The sequence below is a fragment of the Falco biarmicus genome, chromosome 5 (genome assembly GCF_023638135.1).
Source record: "Falco biarmicus isolate bFalBia1 chromosome 5, bFalBia1.pri, whole genome shotgun sequence".
NCBI lineage: Eukaryota > Metazoa > Chordata > Aves > Falconiformes > Falconidae > Falco > Falco biarmicus.
In genome coordinates, this window is record NC_079292.1 from 44,669,221 (window position 1) to 44,691,971 (window position 22,751).

General features: G+C 36.6%; 1 protein-coding gene across 4 annotated transcripts in view; it reads right to left on the minus strand.

The window, feature by feature from the left end:
* Nucleotides 1-22,751, minus strand: part of DOCK4 (dedicator of cytokinesis 4) — a 256,460-nt gene that overhangs the window by 44,426 nt on the left and 189,283 nt on the right. For all 4 annotated transcript variants that reach the window (XM_056338944.1, XM_056338946.1, XM_056338943.1 and 1 more), the window contains exons 27-32: nt 15,564-15,658; nt 7,141-7,216; nt 5,425-5,525; nt 4,712-4,770; nt 2,435-2,583; nt 798-883 (exon numbers count right to left, since the gene is read on the minus strand). In XM_056338944.1, the coding sequence (XP_056194919.1) occupies nt 798-883; nt 2,435-2,583; nt 4,712-4,770; nt 5,425-5,525; nt 7,141-7,216; nt 15,564-15,658 (566 nt within the window). The remainder of the gene's footprint in view (nt 1-797; nt 884-2,434; nt 2,584-4,711; nt 4,771-5,424; nt 5,526-7,140; nt 7,217-15,563; nt 15,659-22,751) is intronic.

Genomic DNA, 22,751 nt, shown 5'->3' on the forward strand with positions numbered 1-22,751 from the left:
TACTTAAGGAGGAATGGTTAGAGAAGCCATATAAACAGAAAAAAAGCATGTGTTTAGAATACACAGCTTCGAATGCTGAAGAGGAACAGTACATCTCCTACTAAACAAACCAGAAACAGGTGGAATCTTCCACTTAGGTGGAATTGAGTTCTGAGGAACAACAGAGACAGAGTTCAGTTAAGTTATTTTGTACCTGTACTCTGTGACAATCATTTATTTCAGTCAATGGGATAACTTATGGGCAACATTAGGGACTTCAGCATTATTATTAGCTTTTCCTATTAAATTTCATATCATTTATGAAAATATATTAAAAAGCTTATCAAGTAATAGAATATTCTTATCAGAATAAATAAAATTGTTTGCATCAATCAAGAAATCAACAAGTGACATTACACAGATGAGTACAAGTTTCTGGCAACAGCAAATTACTTACTGAACAGTTTTTTGTTGAATTCTCATGCCTTGTTTTCAAAAGGCTTCATCTGAGTTCTACCTGCACCCTGTGCAATTATGAAGCACTTCCTGCTTTTCTGATTTTAAAATTAGTAGGTATGTAAAGCATGTTCTGTGATACAACAGATTCAGCCTTTCCCAATTATAGCTCTATGCAAGCAGTACAGCCAGACTTTACATCTGCCATACAGCATCATAAAATGTTTTATTCCTCAGATTTTTCAGAAAAAAAAATTACAACTGTTTTAAGCATTGTTTCTACATTTCTAAATTTAAGCATTACTTCTCTACAATAACCAACCGAACTCAAGGAATCAGCGTCAAATAAACATATTACTCACATACTGTTGAAGAGCTCTCGGTATGTTTCATCACCTTTACCTTCCGACATTAGGCTGTCCAGTTTGTCAATCAGTTTTGCTTCCACCTGCAACATATAAGTGTGGTGTAAACAGCCTCTTTTTCCTTTAATGAGATTAGAGAAAATTGAGGCAAGATTTTATATAAGGGACTTTGCTAAAAGCATATCTTAGAATTATTGGTCAATCATGTAAATCTGGTAAGTCACTTAATCTCTTTGAAGCTGTTACCATTCCCAAGGTTTGTGGGGGTTTTTTTTTGGTGGTTTTTTTTTTTTTTTTTTTTTTTTTTTGAGGGAGGGAGCTAATCTAAATTGAGCAACGTGACTTTAAAACTACAGGCTGAGTAGCGTTTGCTGCTGCTAAGGCAGCTATCTATTTATGGAGTCAGACAAAAAGCACACAGCCCAAATAAATTGCCTGAATTCTCACTGCAGGGCTGTAAGCACAAGCCATTTTCTTAGACTTTAATAAAAATTATCATCTCTTCTGACTTGCACCCCACTCTTTATAAATTAATTCTTTAAAATGTCTGTACTGTTCAGAACACTTAGGGGCTCAGGTTTACTTTCTGAACTTTCCTTACCTGCCAGTGTATTTGGTTAGAAATCCAATTTGCTGGATTTTCATATTAGCTAAAGAAACTTACAGTACATATCTGATGGCTAATGGTTCCTTCAATGTATATTCTTAAGTGTATTGATTATATAAAACACAGAGGTGAGGCTACACTGTGTATGAATATTTCGAACCTCCTTTTTAGCAGTAATATATTAGCAACCACAAATCTAGAGGAGAAACCAAGCTGTTAAGATATTTTATTAGAGAATAAGTCTATTACAATTAACATTTACACTCAAGCTGAAAACACAGAAAAGTAGAAAAAGTGGATTTTTTCCTTCTCACTCCTTGTTACCATTTCAATGGTGATTTTTAACAACAAGCTTATATATTGACAGTGAAAAGCTACTACTTACATCACATGCACTCCTCCGTTCTTAATAGTTTGGTTTGTGTTTTTGTTACAGCTCCTACCCTAAACATTATGATTGCCTGGGAGTAATTCAAATTCTTCTGCTTTCTTTCATTTGAAGCAGCAGGAAGGAGGGCACTGAGAAATGGTTTGAGGCAGTCTGAAAGAACTGAGTGGGAGCTGCGGGAGCAGATGGTATACTTGGTTGTTCCTTCTTAGCCTGTTAAAGTGTTTGAGCAGCAAGAATACTCGGCTCCTTATAGAAGAACATTCCTCAGAAGGACCATCTGAGTTTTTTTCATACTAACTGGATGGGAAGCTAGTTGAATCCTATCTAACCAGTCATCTGTACTGCTGTAAAGCAGACACGAAAAACCACAACAAAATCTGCCTTGCTAAGACAATTCAAGTTTTGTTCTTCACTTTGGCAGGCCATGGACTTTATCCCTTGTCTTACATTACTAACATGATAGCATTAATCGGAGAATCTTACCACCCCTGCACAGAGCAAAAAGGGAAAACCCTGGCAATCCCCCTCCAACAGGTATAATGTTGTGGGGACCTTCCTAACCACCAACGGTTAGGACCAGCACTCTCTGAAGTGCTTGAATTTCAGTTGTTTTATAAACTGCTTCACACACAGTACCTGTTTAAAGTTGCCACTTCGCCTTTGCTCCCAGTCCATCATGTCATGGAAAATAGGAATCATTACATTCCTCAGGTCTGGCTGAGGGATCAAGGTCACTTCCAGGAAGGGGCCAATCAATGCTGGAATAAAGTGAAGCTTGTGTTCCCCTAAAATGAAAATGAACATGAACTTGAGTGTGAATTGGGTGTCCTGTGAGCTATCAAGCAATCCACACACTATCTGAAGAATTGAAAACGAGCCCTCTAATTTTTTTTTAGCTCAGGACCATCACAGAATAGGCTATTTCTTAAGCCCCAAAAGTGAAAAGCTGCAGACAATATATGAATATAAAGCTAATATCATTTATTTTGCAATACTGAATTCAGAAATGACAGTGGCTTATCTATCTCTATCTCAAGCTAGTTTTCCAGGAAGAAAATGGAGACAAAGCACCCTCTGGGCATTTAACTTATTTTTCACAGGAATAGCTTGGTTTCTAAGCTCTAGATTCTTGTGTTTACAAAATGGCTAACTTTCTGATATTCTGTGCTCATCAAAAAAAGAGTAGTTTGACTTTTACTACTAAGTACTTTGACTTTTATCTATCTTTAGTTTTGTGAGTACAGAACTGAGAGTACATGTTTTGACTGCAGGAAAGCGAAGATGTGACTCGGTTGTTCTCAATACAACTTGCTTTAAAATCAGTGCTAAAACATCTTCCATTAACTCACCATATTCCACTTAGCAGAAAACTAAGTTCTTGTCAGGAAAGCTAGAAATGGCATACAGTAAAGATTGACCATTCAGTTTCAATTCTTCACGAGCATGTCTTCTGATATTTTCAGAATAGGGGAATTATGAACCACAATGCACTGACTTTCCAAGCTGGGAATTAATTTACATCCATCTTACCCCTCAGTATTCCAGTGGGCAGTCACCCCTGCTTCCTGCTCTGTTTGGTGGCTGTGTTTGTGCAAAGAAAAACCTTTGCTAGAAACATCCTGGGTTGTATATCTATACGAAAGCAAGGTGACTGTACAAGGATCAAGACTTACTTATGATGACTGCTAATGCTAAGAGAACTGTAAAATGCTGACTAGCATAACACCAATCATAAGAAATATCCTGACTACAGTAATTAATTGGACACATTATCAAATGAACTCCATATTGTACCCCCAAAATTCCCACTATTGAAAGGCATGATGATTCCTTCCTTGCCTGCATACTGAGATTTTGTTCAGCAGAAAACAACATGAGTGGGGAGATGATACACACTGAGGTCTTACCCTAGCATGCAGAAAGGAGATGGGACCCAGGAGTGGATCCTTGATACCAGTTTTGAAATACTCATCATGTATCCAAATAGTTCAGAGGGATGTTTTAGAGTGAGTAAACAATACTAAACACTTTAAATAAGTAAATTACACTACACAAAAAAAATGTTAAAAATATTAAGCAACTAATTATTATTTTGAATATTTCTTGTTCTAGTACAGGCTGATCAGAAAGACCAGTTTTTTACAACTACATATCTTGCTGGGGATTCATAGAATTGAGACGACAATGTCTCAGTAACCACCAAAAGTCTTCATATCTTTCATGAGCCCTTTAATGAACTACTGAATAATTGAAATATAAGGATGACAAAGGTAGTGTCCAAACCTTCTGCTCAGTTTTTATTTTCTTCCCAAACAACATTTAATTGCATTTCTCTGATGCTCATACCTTCAAACAATTCGCAGTTACTGTTTATAAATCTAAAAGTGTTCCTAAGTTTATATTCAAGCACATATTTTTCTCGTGTTGTCCAATGTGTCATTTATACATCAGTCAGTGATTTGTTTATGCCTTTATATTTTAGTGCAACTAGGACTTAGGGGAAGATTTGATGCAAATCCAGCATCTCAAGAGAGCTTCAGAATTAAGATATATGTCTGCTCCTTAAACTGTTTGGCAACAGAACTAAAATTGTGAACATAAGTATATTTCCAGGCAAAATAATTCTGCCCAAAAAGAGCAGTACCTTCTTTTCTAATTTTTTCTGACAGTATTCTTTTGGTTCTCTTTGAAGAAACAGGGATAGGTCAGATACAGTATCAAGGCTTAGAAAGCTGCATTTAGCTATAAAGAAAGGAACTACAGCTGACTAGGGTCTTCCTAAACTTGAATCAGGAATTCATGTGAACTTAATTACCAACAACCCTTCTATCACTGGCAAGTGTATTTCATAGGTGAAGAAATAATAACTGGGTTTGATTTTATGAGCCACTGACAATGTGTTAAATTACTTACCTAAATTTTGCCACATGCTGAAGATTTCACATCCCATTGTTACCCGCATATCACCATATCTGCAATGTATTAAAAAATAAAGCCAAACAGTGAAAGACCATGTAAGAAAATCAAGTTCATAGGCCATTGTGTAACATTGTTAAATGAAGTGCCTGATTTGTAGTCCATCAACAACTACTTTAGAAGAGATTATTTCTTCCAAGTTTTTGCTCTTTCCATTGTACCCAGCTAAAACCAATTCTCAAACCCAGGTTTACTTGCAACGTTGTCAGAAGTATCAGGTTTTTCTAAATGCTATACATCAGTAACACAGCTGTGAAGCAAAACCTGTTTTTTGCAGTAATATGATGTGGTTTTCTCTCTGAGAACAGTTTTGCTGTAGCTTAAAGAAATATAATTAACTCGTAGAGACAGCAGTGCAGTGCTTGGCAAACACCTGAACCAGCGTGACTCAATGTATGAACTGGAAATTAGTGTTGGCACTGCTACAACTCGGCTAGTTTGCTCCAAGTATCTGAAGCAATTTGGGCACTTTTATGAAGGCTATCAGCTCTGAAGACCTATACAAAGGGTCAGAACCAACTCTCAATCTAGTCAGTGGAAATACTGCTACCGTTATCTTTTTGGCAGGCCTTTTTGCAACCTTCCATGTCTTCCATTTCGAGAAGTGTTTGATCTATTACAGTTTTCTAGAAGCTGACAGCAGTACTTACTTTTCTAAAACCTTTTTCTTCTTGGAAGGTGTGAACATTTCCAGTTGCAGGCATAACTGGTTTATAAAAATCACAGCAAGGAAAAAATAGGAATCCCATATCTACAATAAGCATATGACATTTGGTTATTTCATTTCCTCAGTACCACCATTTTATGACCACTCAAGATGCAAAATTTCAAATCACATCACTTGTTTCAGTCTCAACTAATTAAATTACTCCAACTGTTTTTGACTAAATTTCTTTGCATGCAAATACACTTTTCACCAACCCCAAAATATTCAGTAGAAATACATCTATTTGACATATACTACATCTCTTAAATGTGAAAGTGTCAGAGTTGCATATAATTTTTTTCAGCCCCCCCAATTCAGAAAACTTTAGCTCCTAAATTTGGAAACTTTTTTTTTTTTTTGTAAATTTATATGGAAGACTGCAAAAAGTTATGCCTTTAAGTCCAAAACCCCAAAAATTCTGACACCTCAAATGCTATCACATAACAGATTTGTTATTTCCTGGCCAGTCTTAATTTATAATGTTATTTGCAAGTCTCGCTGGAGGCTTCACTGGACAAAACCAAAGTCAGGTTTTGCTAATGTCTTGCAAATATACAGATTTTTTGTGCACATGCTTTATGAATTAGATGTTGAATATTCTACTTTGAAGATTTAAAGATAAATTTAGAAATAAATTTAAAATACATTACAATATTCATTATTATAACTCAATTATAGATGCTCCATGGCACGAGGAAGAAAGAAGTGTAGGAGGAGCCCTATTCCAGACACTGCAGCTCTGCAGGATAGTAATAACATTGCTAAAAAAGTTTAAGGAACATAGATGCCTTGCCTACAGGCAATTCTTTTATCAGTTTTAGCCTCTGAACTTGTGGAACTTCATAAAGGACAGGCTTCCTCGTGTACAGTTATGTCAAGCAAATAAATCTGCATTCTCATCAATCTCCCCAACAGGAGTCTGGATTTTCAGAGAAGCATCCACAACTCTGCTGGAAGTCAACAGGAGCTTGCTGCTTTCTCTAGGATGGAAATTCTGCACTTTTTATGATAAAGCAACTGGACTAACGCCTCTTGGTTGGGCAGGATATTCACTCAGGTCTCCATGGGAAATGGGTCTTTTCAGACACATTCCTAGGTCTTCTCATCTGAATCCTAAAAGCATCATTTTGTAATTCACAGTTTATCATAGGTGCCATATCTCACTGTATGAGGTACATGTCTAACTACATTCACCATGCAGTGTCATAATTTTCTAGTTTTAATTATGCAGCATGTTAATTGGTCTTCAGAGAAATGACAGAAATGCAAATCTGTATTTTTATAAATTTACATTAATTCAAAAATGGAATAATTTTCCTTTCTGCGATAACTCCAAAATAACAGGCAAATAATAAGATCAGTTTCTATAATCCAAAAAAAAAAAAATTGCTACACAAAAATCCTGAGCAAGGAGTCTAACATAGAGGGTGAAAAAACAAAATTAAAATTATGAAATTAAAAAAACTCATAGCACTGATTTTTAAGACAGTCCTGTATTTCAGAAAAAAACTTATTTGAGATTTTGAAATTGCTGATTTAGTATATGTTCTAGCTATTTAGACGCTGCAGCTAAGTTTAATAACAATCCACCATGCCACAGAATGATGTAACAGCTATCACAGCTATCACATCTATCTTCTGTTAGACACATTTACTCTACCTTGTAATCAAAGTTTTCATTTAAGAAGTTTTTACGAAGGGCATCCGAAAGGTACAAGACCGTAGTAATGATCACGCTGGGAAGAAAAGAACAGAAAGACAGTAGCTTTTGTTAAATGGAAATTCATATTTAATATCCAGAGCTGGACAAATTTCCAATGAAGAAATAGCTGTAGCATGTACGGTGGCATTAAACACTACATTTTACGCATATACAAATATCCGACTTCTAACAGCAGCTATAGAGAGAGAACATGCACATTAAGAAAAAAAATAGTAAAAACAGTTGTGATATAAGGAGTGCTGAGAACATGTTCTGTATATATTGTATTTGTATATATATATATATAATTGATCAAAAAGACAAACCATTTGTTCTGCAAGTAATGCTCGTATCAGAATTAATACAACCTCTGTCCTACTAGCACTAATATACATAGTTGAACAATTTGCTTTCAGCTTTCTTGGTACAGAAAATATGTGTGTCTTGATTATAAATATATCTAGTAATTACCAATATACAATACTGACAGCCCTATGGACAAAGAGTCTTTTTAATGACAACAGAGAAATGCAGAACTGCAAGAACTCTGTGAGAAAATTTGCTTCTGCAGATCTCTCTTCTGTACGTTGCAAATGGCCATGCATTGCCCTATATTGACACCTGCCTGAACTGTATTAATCTATCTTGGGTAACGGCCAAAATGCTTTCACAGTGGTTGTCAGCAGAGGTCAACAACAGGCTTGTTTATTGTAGCGACCAAATTTGGTAATCTACAGAAACAAAATAACGTTAAAGAGTATTTAAACAGAATTCATTTCACCGATTCTTTAAGCCCTTAAGCCAACCTCTGCAGCACTTAGGTCTACCAATCTATTTAGTCAAACCATAAATCTATATGAACCATTAAATTCTTTTTAAAAGTAGTCAGTAATGGATGCTTATGGGGGAGAAAAGAAGATAAACACAGAAAGATCTTTTTGCTATTTCACTCATGTATTTTACAACAATCAACTCTTTAAAGACCTTCTGAGAAAAAGGTTTTTATCTACACATTTCATTTAATTACCATCCATCTACTATTAATACATTTAGTACTTCTTTGCACATGGTTCTTGACCCGTATGCTGTTACAATGCTAAAATTTGTTTCCCCTTCTGTATTTTGGACTATGTTTTTTTTATTATGTATTTTTAATTTATTTTTTATTTATTTATAACAATAATAATATATTATTATATTTATTATTTATATATATTTTCATATAATAATTTAAAATTATTATTTATTATTGCAATGCATTCAGGAGAAAATATGTTTTATTAAATATAATAACAGCAATAGATATATTCTAAAGGTATAATATTTTTCACCTTCACTATACTGAAGAATTATATATTAACCAACCCACCTAAGAGATAAATTATATTTTTCATCTGGCATTTTTGACAGATTTCAAGTGTATAAATACAAAATGGCCACGTATCATTTAGCTTATTACTAGTTCAAATGTTTGCTTCGATTTCTCTATGTTTAAAATTACTGTCCCTGCCAAACTTTACCTTCTGGTTTGATGTGTCTGAACACCTGTAACAGCCAAGTCTGAGACTGTTTTTAGAATAGTGCTTGACTCTCGGGTTTTATTTGTTCCTAGTTCCATTGTTCAAATACCATATGTATTATTTTCTCAACAATTATATTATAGCTTTTCGATCCAAGTAGTGTTCCACCTTTAGCACTCTAATACTTTATACACTTTATACACTGTATAGTTTACCCCACTCTTCCACCAGCAGGAAGTCACAGTGTGTTACAGCACTCCCTGCTGCAGCATGGAAGACAAAGTGAAACATTAACAAACGGTAATATAAGCAAAGCTAAGAATCAAGGCACAGGTAAGAGTCCTGTCATTCTTGTTATTGTGAGATTTAATCTACAGCCCATATGTTTCACAAAATGGAAACAGTCTGCATACTTCAGGAAGATGTTCTGATAGAAAAGGTCAGTTCATCAGGGCTATTGCTATGCAAAATTTCAACCTAAGTCCTAAGTAAAAAATGCCTGAACACTGTATGCAAGAGAAAATTCCACAAGATCTCAAGAACTACAACCATATGTTGTTGTACTGCCAAGTTTCCATTACGCAGTTCTACTTATGTCCGAGACAATTCCTTTCTTGCCATATTACTCCCATGGCACGTGAAACTGAAGAGAAAGACCTGCTTCAATTCTTAGGAGGTAACTAGATTAGAAATCTTAAAATGTAATTTTTAGAATATTTTTTTCCAGAATTTTCCAGAGATAACAGAATAATTGCAACACAGGTATCTCTTGCTATAGGCAGCGTAGCTCAGGCTTGACTTATTTGGTAAGCCAAAGACATGATATGGATTAGCTGATAAAAAGTGGGTTTGTAGAGTGGGAGTGTGTATGTTGTAGATAAAAAAAATTCAAAATGTTAGACTGAACATGGAAAGATGAAGCCATTGGTTTTGACCCACAATCTGTTATTCTGAATCTACAACAAACTAAAATCAGGTAGGACAGAAAACATAGCTAATGCTGGGAGGGGGGGGGGGGGGGGGGGATGTGTGTCTCTTTCCTCTCTTTCTACAAATAATGTAGGTTCTATAAAAAAAGCAAAAATGCACAAAGCAGAGACAGCAGCCAGAGGACAGATGGACAGCTGCCTGTTGCTTCCCAGGCAACAATTTCAAAATAACAACAACCATTATTTCAAATCCATTTGAGTATCAAACTAGAAAACATTTGAGTTTGTGACAAGACTTGCTTTTCTTCCTCTTACCACCTGCCACAAATTTGTTCAGAACCACTGGCTGTTTTACAGGAGAAAAACCTCTGCTTTTTCTCATTTTTCTAAAATCTAATAATTTCAAGATACTAAATTATTCTGGGCTTATACACGGAATGCTAATCCAAGGTTCAGTCAGGCCCATTGATGGCTAGTGACTTTTCCATCAAATTTTCACAGAAAACATTTCTGCAATACCCTGTTTAAAAAAATCCAAAGCAGCCTCCAGAAGTTCAACCCCTAGTCTGCTACCTGGACTGTGCTCTGGCAACCTGGCTTTTGCCTGGGCAGCCAACGATAGAAAATGAAGGCTTTCTTTTTCCATTCTGATATGAGACAAATAGATAACCATTAGCTTCTCATTTTATCCTTTGTTATTTCAGAGTGAAGTTTTCCCAAGGGCAGTGTCTGAACAGAAAAAAGTTTCTTTCATATTTCATGAATAAATGAAATAAACCTAGAGTTACATATATGTGTATATATCTATTGTTATATTCATATATGCATACCTGTGCATATATATGCTTTTTGTGACAGACTGGATGTCAGGTTCAGTTGTTAGCAACATTTTGTATTACATAAAAGCATGTTAGCAACACTGTGTATTACATAAAAGCAAGAATTTTTGTTCATTGTAGGAGTCTCAGACTCCCACATCACGGGAGCTAACAGGATTCTTCAAAGCAGCCATAACGATGAAACTAATGCTAATTCAATGTCTTCCTTTATTGTGTATTCTGTTTGAGTTACTTTTTAAAAAACAATAATGCCTTTTAGTCATTACTGAATTAGATGACCAAAAGGATTCTCTGTTTGAATTCCCTATGCTCAACCGTCAGTAGATAAATTTGGAATTTTAGTATAAGCAACACACTATAGTAAATCTTACCTTACAGATCAATTATTTTACTATAAATAATAATATTCATATATCCATTTTGTATGCTTATGAAATTCAAACTGAGAACCGGATGATCTAGCATCTGTACCATTCAACACACTGTTGACAGAATATACATAGTTAATCATACAGAAAACTTCAAAATTAAAGCTTCTTGTATACAGAGCAGTGAAAAATTAGTTCATTGTTCAATAAGAAATAGGCATAGTGTGTTATAAATATCAAACGTTTGCTCAGCAAGTAATAGAAACTCACTTTGCTCTCCAACAGCCTCCTCAATCACTAACGAAACATGATGTACCTGGAGTTCAGCTGAGTCCATTAAATGCTCTCAAAAGATGCCAGTCAACTAAAGCATTAGATAAGTGATTCTTTTCCTAACTTTAGGGTAACTTAAGCAAGTGACCATTGCATAGTGATTTCCAGTTGAGAAAGACATGATGAACGTGTTATTCAGAAATCTCAGTTTTAGTCTGGCATATTTTATTATAGAATTTTGGACTCCTCTCTGGCGCTAGGCAACTGATTCAGATGTCTTCCTATATTATGTGGTGTTCATTGGCAGTTACAAATTGAAGCTTTGCTTGGAGGACCAGCAAACTAGCTTTCTACCTAGTTAATGTAGAAAGTAAGTCTATCCCTATAACAACAGAAATTAAAGTTATATTTCCCATAACGTACATAAAAGCATATTTTGTCTCTCAGCAGTAACATCCATGGTAGACGTATTAGATAACCGTAAGTAATTATTTTGCTTTGCTGAATGTATGCAAATTAGCTCACTACAGATATTATGTGGTTATGCAGTCTTAAATAGAGTTAATTTCTGCCTCATTGCTTGGCTGCTAGAAGCTAATAAACATTAAGGATTTTTTTGCATGTTATCCTTCCATCACAGATCACAATTCATAAAAGATCTATTTCTCTGCTTTAGTGCTAAGTCTGCCTTTTTAAAAGTTACATTATTTCTCAAATTTTGGAACTCACTTGGTAGTTTTATAATGTTAGCCATTAATAATTTTTTCATGTTGGGCATCTGGACATTCAGAATTATAGATCATGCATGCGTCACTGAAATATCTTGATTTCTGGATAGTCAGACTTGTCTTCTTGAGCTCACAGTTTCATCTGGGCTGGTTTTTTTATCCCAGACAGCATCCAAATATCAGATGCTACACAATTACTGAAAACACTGCAACAAGAAAGAAGAAAATCCAGAAGCCAGGGGGCAGCAATATTTTTATATATAAATATTATATATTGAAAGAATTATGGCATTTTAAGACCTGAAAATCCTTCAGGTAACTGAAGTTCTGCATATATAAAGAAGAAAAAAAACATGAAAAAAATTTCTCCCCTCAGGAAAAGCTTAGTACCTGATTATATCCTTGCTAGGACTCGTTTCTTTCCTAGGCTCAGACAGGCTAAATCTCTCTTCCTGTAAATACTAGACAGTTTGAATCTTTATATCACTTAGAGACAGAGAAGAGTAAAGACAGCGCTGCTGGTGATGTGCCTGCAGTGATGGGTGAAGCTCCTGAGACACACGCTGCCTTCAGATTTGCTACCTTTTCTCAGGCTGAGGTCAGACAGCTGAGAAGGCGGCCATCTGACACAGAAAACATGACAATCATTTCATTCCTGGGAAGCAGAAGTTAGAAAAGATCCAGACTGTTAATGGATTACTTGATGATTTTCTTAAAAAGATGAGATAGACTATGATTTTTCCTTTTAGACATGAATGGAGCAAGGAGTTAAGAAGTTTTGCCTTCAATCCTGAAGAGCTTCAGATCATTTGAAGCACTCTGGTTCACCAAGTGAAACTCAGGAAAAACAGCTCATGGTCACAGCCGCTTCTGGCTGTGCCCTCATTTCTCGTTCTGCCTCTAGGCTCTCCCCTTTGCTCTTAAAGATTTTGGGTTGGAACAAGTCTAGCAAAGCTACTACTCTGTGGCTCTGTGCTTTTGAACACCTCAAGTAGGCCGAAGGAAGGCAGCCACTGCAATGGCAGTAGGGGGCAAGTTAAAGGAGCTCCTGGTTCAGGAACAGCTCCAGAAAAGCTAGTGCTTTGCAGCAAATTACAGAATATAAGTGAATTTTCCCTCCTACTGCCTCAAAAAGGAACAGAAACTAAGCCATAGATATAGAACATAGGAATGCTAAGTTTTCAGTTCACACCACACTTTTAAGTACACCTGGCCAACTCCCTGTTTCATAGCAAACCAGAATTCCTCCACAAAGGAATAAATGGAGCAAAGCAATCATTGAATGCTGAATTAGTAAAGATGTGTTTACATCCCATTTGCTGGCAGTGACTGTGTGTTACCAGGATCAGTTAGTCAGTCTCATTAGCTTCTCATGGCCCATTTGCAACACAGTTATTGTCAGCTTCTTTGCCTGACAGAAATGCACATGGAGTCCCCTCCTAGATGGTCAGAAACAACATAACATAGATTAATAAACGGAGATGTGTGATAGAATCATAGAATCATTTAGGTTGGAAAAGACCTTTAAGATCATCAGTTCCAACCGTTGACCCAGTACTGCCAAGTCCATCACTAAACCATGTCCCTAAGCACCACATAACACATTTTTTAAATATTTTCAGGGATGGCGATTCCACCACCTCCCTCAGCAGCCTGTTCCAATATTTCAACACCCTTTCACTGAAGAAATGTTTCCTAATAGCCAATCAGGCCTCCTCTGGTGCAACTTGAGGCTGTTTCCTCTTGTCCTGTTGCTAGTTATCTTGGAGAAGAGACCTACTCCCACCTGCCTACAACCTCCTTTCAGGTAGCTGTAGGGAGTGATAAGACCTCCCCTGAGCCTCCTTTTCTCCAGGCTAAACAACCCCAGTTCCCTCAGCCGCTCCTCATAAGACTTGTGCTCCAGAACCTTCACCAGTTTCATTGCCCTTCTCTGGACACGCTCTAGCACCCCTAGACCCCTCTTGTAGTGAGAGGCCCAAAATTGAACACAATATTCAAGGTGCAGCCTCACCAGTGCCGAGTACAGGGGGACGATCACTTCCCCTGTCCTGCTGGCCACACTGTTTTGGATACAAGCCAGGATGCTGTTGGCCTTCTTGGCCACCTGGGCACCCTGCTGGCTCATGTCCAGCCAGCTGTCAGCCAGCACCCCCAGGTTCTTTTCCACCAGGCAGCTTTCCAACCACTCTGCCCCAAGCCTGTAGTGTTGTGGGGGGGTGTTGTGACCCCAGTGCAGGACCCAGCACTTCTTGTTGAACCTCATACAATTGGCCTCGGCAATTGATGCTAACTAAAATACTGCTGCAAGTAAATATTCCTTTTACAGAACTTATTATCATCTTTAGCATATCTGAACACCACCAACCCAAGAAACATGTGCCAAGGTCGTTCCTAAATCTTAGTTTTGTACATGTCAGCTGTTGCAAATCCATCTGGTAAGCCAGCTGTTTCTGGAATATGTAACGATTTCTTAGATTATATATTTCATCTAAAAGTTCCTATGTTTTTTCTCCTTCTTTCCTGTGTTTCTCAATTTATTTCTTGAGCATGATTACCAGATGCAGGCTGGTATCAGCCATACCTTCTTTAATATCATACACAGAAACAAATGACCATATCCATTCTCTGTTTATTAACAGTTTGGGTTTTTTTTCCTGGAATTCACACTTGGCAAGATTAGCAACACTGAGGGAGGCAATAAATGAGCAAAAAATGTTATATTTTTCAAGTCATGACAAAGTTTGAACAAGTACTATGATGCCTGCATATCCACACATGTAACAAATACATATTATGAACACAAATTTTGCCAATTTAATTGTAACAATACAATTGTTACCGGTAGTCTGTACAGCACCGTAAATTTAAATTCTCCTTGGAGCCAACAGGCAGTATGCAGACTAAAATCCAATTTCCATCAGATATTGCAATATGTACCGTGAAAGTTTAAGTCAGTCCTAAATTCTGGATTCCTAGGTCTGCCTACCTCCTCTGCCAGAACTGCTCTTTGTATAATTGTACTGACTCTTCAGCTGGCTTATCCAATCTAAAGCTAAGCCTACAAAACAGGCTAGCTGGTGATATAGGTGAAATAGAAATCAATAGTTTCAGACCTGCTGTAATGACTTCTCAGAAATGCTGGGAACCTGTTTCTCCAAAAATAAGGCATGAACAGAGAAAGAATATCTCAAGAGGAGGTTACATCTCAAAGTATCACTAAGCAGTGCTTAGGAGTCCTACGTCACTGTGTCCTGTGCTGTACCTCATTCCTGATTTGTGATTTTTCTGACAAACACCAAATTAAAAAACATGCAAAACATCATTAATGATGTTATTAGCAGATAATTTCTTCTTGAGAGCAAACAGATCTTTTCCAACTCAGCATTTCAACAAGCAGATTTGAAATTATGTTCTGTTGAGACCTGTCATTTGCTACTTGGAAAACAAAGCTGTTGATGCTTAGCATCTCCATTTTGTAAAAGGGCTTCTGAGTTTCCAGTTATACGTGCTTACTGAAATTCAGAATAAAAAGAGTTATAGTTTATGTTATGAATTTGTTGTGTAAAATAAGTCCAGAGATTTTAAATCTTAAATTAAAAAATGAAAAACTGCAGCCAGCATTATAAAAGGTGTTTTGAATTTTTATTACATAAATTATATAAGTTTATACCATGATCTTTCACACTACCCATATTTTTTCTTAACATTAAAAATGTCTTACTTGTTTGCAACCAAACGCATCACTGTCCAGTCTTTTGGAAACATCTCTGGTCGTATTAGTATCCGAAAAACAGTGAAAATCTGCAGCAGGAAATCCTTTGGAAGGAAAAGAAGCAGTCATATGTCTTTGCTGCATTAAAAAGAGCAATGAGGTTTAAAAATATTTTAATCAGAAACAAAAAAAAATATAGAAATAGTAGAATTGCATTTATTTTCAACACAGATACACCTCTGAATATTTTTTTTTGATTCCCCAAGAAAGCTTCAAATATTGATTTAATTCATTTTTCTTAAAAGAAGGAAAATAACATAATGTGCCATTTGATTGACAGAAATGCATAAGAGAAATGTCAAAGATGCATTTGGTTTCCACCCATACACTTCCACAAATGCGATCCTCCTGAGAGCAATTTGCAAATCAAAAAGCACTTTACAAACACTACAGAGTTCTGAATATCTCCTTAATCATGCTAGGTTTTCAACACTTTCAAGATTTATTCTAAAAGTGGCATTATTTGGTAGGAAAGAGAGTGTAAGGACAATTTTGTCATTGGGTTTGCAAAGACCAGTGAATTCAATAGCAGTGCCCAGGCCCCTAAACTGTTATCACAGCTGTCTGTCTGTATGCAGGTCACTTAACCATTCTGCCTCATTTGCTGAATCTATAAAAAATGGTGAACACGTGAGCTACTTTGAATGTAGAAAGCACTGTTTAAGAGCTTTTAGCATTATTGTCCCTTATGTCATTTAACTCACTAATAACTAAATTAAACTACTCAGAACATTTTTTTTTTTAGATTTTCTTTTCGCAAAGAAAACTACCAACAAGGGTAGAATTTTTAATGGCCTATCTTGATTGTATATATTACTGCCAGTATTTTTTCAGTAAGCAAAATGGAGCTTTTGACATCATGAAGAGCATGAGGCAAATGATGTAACATGCCTAACAGAATTAGTGTGGTACCTGACCTTGAAATGTTTTGTATTGATTCTGCCCACATCACTTGTAGAGAGTTAGCCTGAAACACAGATGAAATGGAGATACAACCAAAGGATACCAACCAAATAATTTTGGAAACCGAAATATATTCTCAAGTGCATTTACCACAGAGTAGATGACAGGCATTGCACAACAGATGTCTTTCATTAGAGAATCACTGTAAAGGGGGACGAATGCAGGCGCTGGGAAAAGCAGCTGAGATCCCTGCACCCACCCACCAGAGAAGATTACATAAAAGAGACAACCTGTTTTCTGAGCAAGATGCCAAAAAACTATCTGTATTAAAAACTATAAATTATACTCATTGCAGATAACACAGTGCTTGAATCAGGTGACCAGCTTTACAGATTAACAAGTAGTTTTATGAGAAACCCATTTATTCCAGACTGCTTTCCTACAGCAATGCACCTTGTACTTAAATTTCAACGCTTCTACCTGCTCCTTTTTCTTCTTTTGGTGTTACCTCCCCTTTCTGTGCAGTAATCCCTGCAGCTCTGTGCCATAATCACAACAATATAGCAATGCCTTGAATGTTGCTGCATGTCACCTCACAATAACGTCCCAAATTCTCCCACATCCCATTTTCATTCCATCTGTTGTCCAGACACAATACATGTTGCTTCTGTTGGGAAACCGACTGGGCTGCTGAACTGAACAGACCAAATGGCTGCTGTTGGGAAACCAAGCACTGGTTTAAGGGCTTAAAACCCAAAGGCTGCATGAGATGTAAACTTAGTACCTTTGAGACCCACAGGCCACTGCCAAAGCCTGCTGAAATTCATCACCTTGTTCAAAAGTCATTAAGAAAAGAATGACAGAATCATCTACATTTAATTTCTTTAGGTAACTAAGATAAAAACAGAACACATCTTTTATTCCAAGCAAACTTTAAAACAAAGCAAATGTAGACAATGGCATTAAATTTCGAATCGTTAACACCAGGTTAATAATTTCTAATTTTAACAGGAAAAAAAGAAAAGTGTCATTAATTTAGTGGTAAGTGATATTAGATACAAAATGTGGACTTGAAAAGCCTGAGGAAGACTGAAGATCTCTGTTACAGTACATATTAAAAACATAAACAAAATGCAGTATAATTCAAAGCTGAAATGTAACAGGAACAGTTAACTCATAAAAAAACTTTAGAAAAAATATTCATTTGCAAGTTTTTCAACATACAACTATAAAGCTTCTATTAACAGAATTGACCTGTAGCAAATTTTTATTTTCATGAATAGTTTTTTCCTGTATTTGGTAATATATTTCCCTAGGAATCCATTATAAGCATTAAAATAACCGAAGGATAAAACACCAGTCGATTAGTCTGACATTTTGCCATTAATGTCCTGGTATCCCTCATGGGTCTGCACTGCTCACTGATAGTCAGTGCCAGTGTTCACTCCCAAGGAATCCACTTCCACATAGCTATTTCATAAAATATTTTGATCAGCATTACAATGCCTCGTGCTTTGCATGATGCAATCACTCATTTTTGTTTCATGATCCAAAAGTCGCAAGACACTACTATGAAGTACCACTCCTGGAAGATCAATTTTGTAACTATGTTTTGAATTCCTTCCTTTCCCTTAGTGTAAAATTGTATCTACTTTCACAATTCTATCTGCTCTGCCTAACACATAACATTTAGGGCAAGGAAGCTCATCAAGGGTCTGGAGCACAAGTCTTACAAGGGGCAGCTGAGGGAACTGGGGTGGTTTAGTCTGGAGAGGAGAAGCCTCAGGGGGGACCTTATCGCTCTCTACAGCAACCTGACAGGAGGTTGCAGGCAGGTGGGTGTCAGTCTCTTCTCCCCAGTAACAAGTGACAGGACAAGAGGAAATGGCCTCAAGTTACACCAAGGGAGGTTTAGACTGGATGTTAGGAAACATTTCTTCACTGACAGGGTGTTGAAGCATGGGAACAGGCTGCCCAGGGAGGTGGTGGAATTGCCACCCCAGAGGTGTTCAAAAAATGTGTAGATGTGGTGCTTAGCAAAACGCTTTAGTGATGGACTTAGCGGTGCTGGGTTAATGGTTGGACTTGATGATCTCAAAGGTCTTTTCCAACCTAAATGATTCTGTGATTCTATAATAATGATTTAGTAACATATTTTAACATTTAAAAAACATTTTTGCCGGCAGTATAAGTGAACTAACATTTGGTTGGTTGAGTACAGATATAATTAATGTCTCATATGTCTTCTATCTTCAGAGACAGCAAGGAAGTAATTTTGTCCTTTTACATACTCTAAATATAATCTCTTAATATTCCTACCTAGTGTACCTAAGCTCTAGTACTATCTTATACCACTTAATATCACAGTATCACAGTTCAGTTTACTGCAGCAGCAACATTTGCTTGATGAAATTATCAAACTGATTAAGTGAGAAGCATGGCTTTCTGAAAGACTGAAAACCAACTATTCATTTAATGAAAAACTGCCTTGGAATTTCTTTCACATCTCCCTGTATGCATGTAAAATCCTCCGTAAAGCAGGTCAGACTTCACTGGATCTCTCAGGGTACACCTATATAGCATTTCAGTTTGGGTCAACAGTCTACTTTTGAAGCTAATTGCTTTGGTTCACACCGTGGAGTTAGCAAGCTGCTTGGTATCAAGTCTTTGTAAAGCATCCTCAGGCTTTTTGCAGAGTGCCAAGGTGCCCATAAAAAAGAGGACGGTTTGACAGCGAACTGTCTGCCTGGACAACTCATCCACCCCATGTCAAATTCCTTTCCCAGAGCTTCTTTCCTTCACTGCTTCTTCAATCTACATCAGAAGCCACCCAATACTTATTTTAGAGTTATCCCTCTGCCCCAGCACTCATCCTTTCAGTACTTTCATACATGAGCACATGTCCATGCATAGCAGGGGAAGGATGGTGGCTACAACTGAGCTTGCCCACCAGAAGCATTCCCCATGCCTGCAGACCTCACACAGCCTGTGTTCAAGGAGTCATTAAAGAACAGTGGAATAAATTGCACCTGGTGTAGGGTTTGGCAACCACCTTATCCTGCCCAGGTTCCTGTAGCTGGAAGAGAGGGATCAGAGAACTAACTATTAAGGTTTCCATGCAGCCCTATGAAATATTACCTTTTCCTTTATCAGCTCTCTCCTGTATATCTGTTCTGCCACATTATGTAGGGTACACTGCCAATGGATAAAAACTAGGCTTTCTGGCAAGGGTTTACCTGTTTGTTTTATCTTCTTTTAACCTATTAATTAAAAAAACCACACATATCAACGAAAACCATGCTGTTGTGGTCAAAGCTGCATTGTGCTAACATACTGTTTTTCTCATTCACTTTCTCACTTCTCTCCTATTTATAACTTCCGCTGTTACCTTTTGCCATAAATTGTATCTGAGCTTTTTTGCAGCAGCAAATAGCTGCCTACAAGGGTGCCTCTGTTCTATAAATTACTATAAATTACATTTACTAGAAGAAGATGGTATTTTGTGGTAAGCAAATGGAGCATATCTTTAAAATAATATTGAAAGATAAAAGGAAGCATTTAAAATTACTGCCTCATTAAATTAAATGCTTCAAAAAGTGAATGAAGAATAGTCTCTGGTGCTACCACTCAGCCATGAATACCCTGTCATTCCTTTCTTACCTCATTTGCACATTTTCAACTATAAAACACTTTTTCTATCTTCTGCTTTGTGTGGAAAAAACTGACTCAAAGAACTAACTAAAATAAAAATAGTCACCATATCAATTACTTAAATGAAATTTATTTACAAAATAGAGGAAATATTTCCATAAATAACCACTTGTTTAAAGCATCACTTGAATGCATGTCATATAAAAATGTGTATGTGACATTCGTACAAAGTCTCCATTTTGCTATACTGTGATTAACAAGCTGGAAACAGCCTTTATTAGTTTTGGTATAGACTGCTTTAAAAAAATAATAAAAAAAGAACTGCTAATATATTCTGATAGAATGAATGACAACACTCCCTTTTTAAAAGTACTTGCATGAGTTAATTTTTGTTTGGAGAAGTGGTATGGTGTGGGTATTTTTTTTAATAGTATCACAAATGCTTTGCAAACATGCAAGCACTTGACATTCACCTTGAGAATTACTTTGGAAGAAAGAAGAAATTTCTTGTTATATCAGTGTCTAATTGTTCAGTATAAACCATTATTTATAAACAGAGGTAGTCAAAGCAAAAAAGCACATCAGATAGCAATTCAAAGGCCTGGGTTACATTTGGGTAAGTCCCTTGCAAACCCAGTATCAGATTTGTAACTTGTGGTGTGGCTTAGGGAAGACCCAATCCATTTTGACATCACTGACCAGGGGGGCAAAAAAGAGGATTCAAAATACAGCAAGCTGATGGTAGTTACCACTGAAGCTTAAATCCCAAAGTACATACTAGCCACAAGATTAACTATGGCTACTAGTTCAGCCTCTGAAAGCATCTTTGACAAAAAAACAGTCTTATTGCAGATATTTACAGCTTCTTAATCTCCATTTAGTCATACTGACGTAATTTCCTAAGAAGCAGATCTTAAAGCAGTATAAAATACCAAGGAATTCCACACTTGGCAAAGGAAGCAGGAAAATACTGAGGTAAGTGGCAAAAGGGCTTAGATAGCCTAAGTCATACACAATCACTCCATGATTAACATCAGCGTCAGCCTCACACAGTTGCTCTCACCTTCCCTTCTTGCTCTCAGTGATACATATTTCAGTGATATTTGATATTTCCAAGTGAAGTAAAAAAAAATATATTATTTAAGATTCAGAAGAGAAGGAATGCTGCATTAATTACGATCAACCTACTGCCACTGAATCACTGATGGAGCTGATGCTGATTTGATGAGATCTGAATGGAAATAAACTCTGGACTCGAGTTCTTCAGACCTCTATTTTGATTGCTGATGGCACTGGCTCCAGCTGCTTTCCATAAGTCTCTTTCTAATAGTAGGGTATGTGCGTGGGGGGAATTTAAATGTGTCAAATCAGACACCATTCAAGCATTAATTCTGGAGTTTTTTCATGTTCTAGAAGCAAGAAAGTCTGAATAAACTCAACACCATATTTCATAGATACAAACAGAAACCAAGCTTGAAACCTCTAGGAAATATAAAAAACTAAACCTAGCAATGTAAACCTGCTCAGAACTCAGACAAAAGCAAAAGTATTTTCAGTAAAAAAGCCTAGGTTCTACAAAATATACTAAAAATTGCCTAAGGATAGCAACTATGCTAGGTGAAAACAGATGCTGTAATGCTAGTATAAAAATCATCCACCCTATGTAACTCCTAGGTAGTACTCAATTCATGGTAACTTCTTAGCCACGTTTTCTATCTTCAGAGCTCAATATGGCCACATCACTACAAAGAAACGCACTCACAGATGGTATGCTCTCTTCAGAACAGCTCTAAACAGCTATCAGGAATTTAAGGAAAACTGAAATTACACCATGACTAGACCTTCCTTTTCAGAGAAGTATGTAAGCTTATTGAACAGTCATTTAAGAGTAACACCTAAAAATATACTCTTATACTAGGACTTGATTACTTTCCTACCTGGGATCACTGGCTGAATAACAGGCCTAAGTGATTCCTCAAAATTTCTTGTGTGGATCAGATTTCGTACTATATAAGCTCTTCAGGATCTAGCAGAGTGGAAGTCTTAAGTGTATATCTTCATGCGGGATTTTTTTTTTTTAAATCCACTCCTGTCCTCCAAAAAAACCAGGATTTAAAAATGCTGTACCTCCATGAACCTAGTAACTCAATCGATGAAACTGGTAGAAGCTGCCCTGAAAGAGCTCTGCAGCTACTTTCATATCAAACTAAGCAGACAGACATTACAGGTATGACAGGTCCTCCTGCCAATGGACTTGCTGCTCAGTTAAGAAAAATGGAGAGGTAGTCAAATATGCATTTTTCAAGCTGCATGTTTTCCATTGCCATAGATAATTTCATGAATGAATAAATAAACAAATACAATAAACCAAACAAAAAAACAACTGCCTGTCAGGAAGAATCAAGCAGAACTTTGTAACCTTTGATTGACATAATTTTTAAAACAGGCTTTGAGACTAACTTTATGGCTTTAAAGCAATTATTTATTCCTCCCTCATCCTTATTGTACCTGCTGTCATTGCAGAGGCAATAGAATCCTATCCCCACTGTAAGAGTGGACTTGAGTACAGAAGAAAGCCTATGC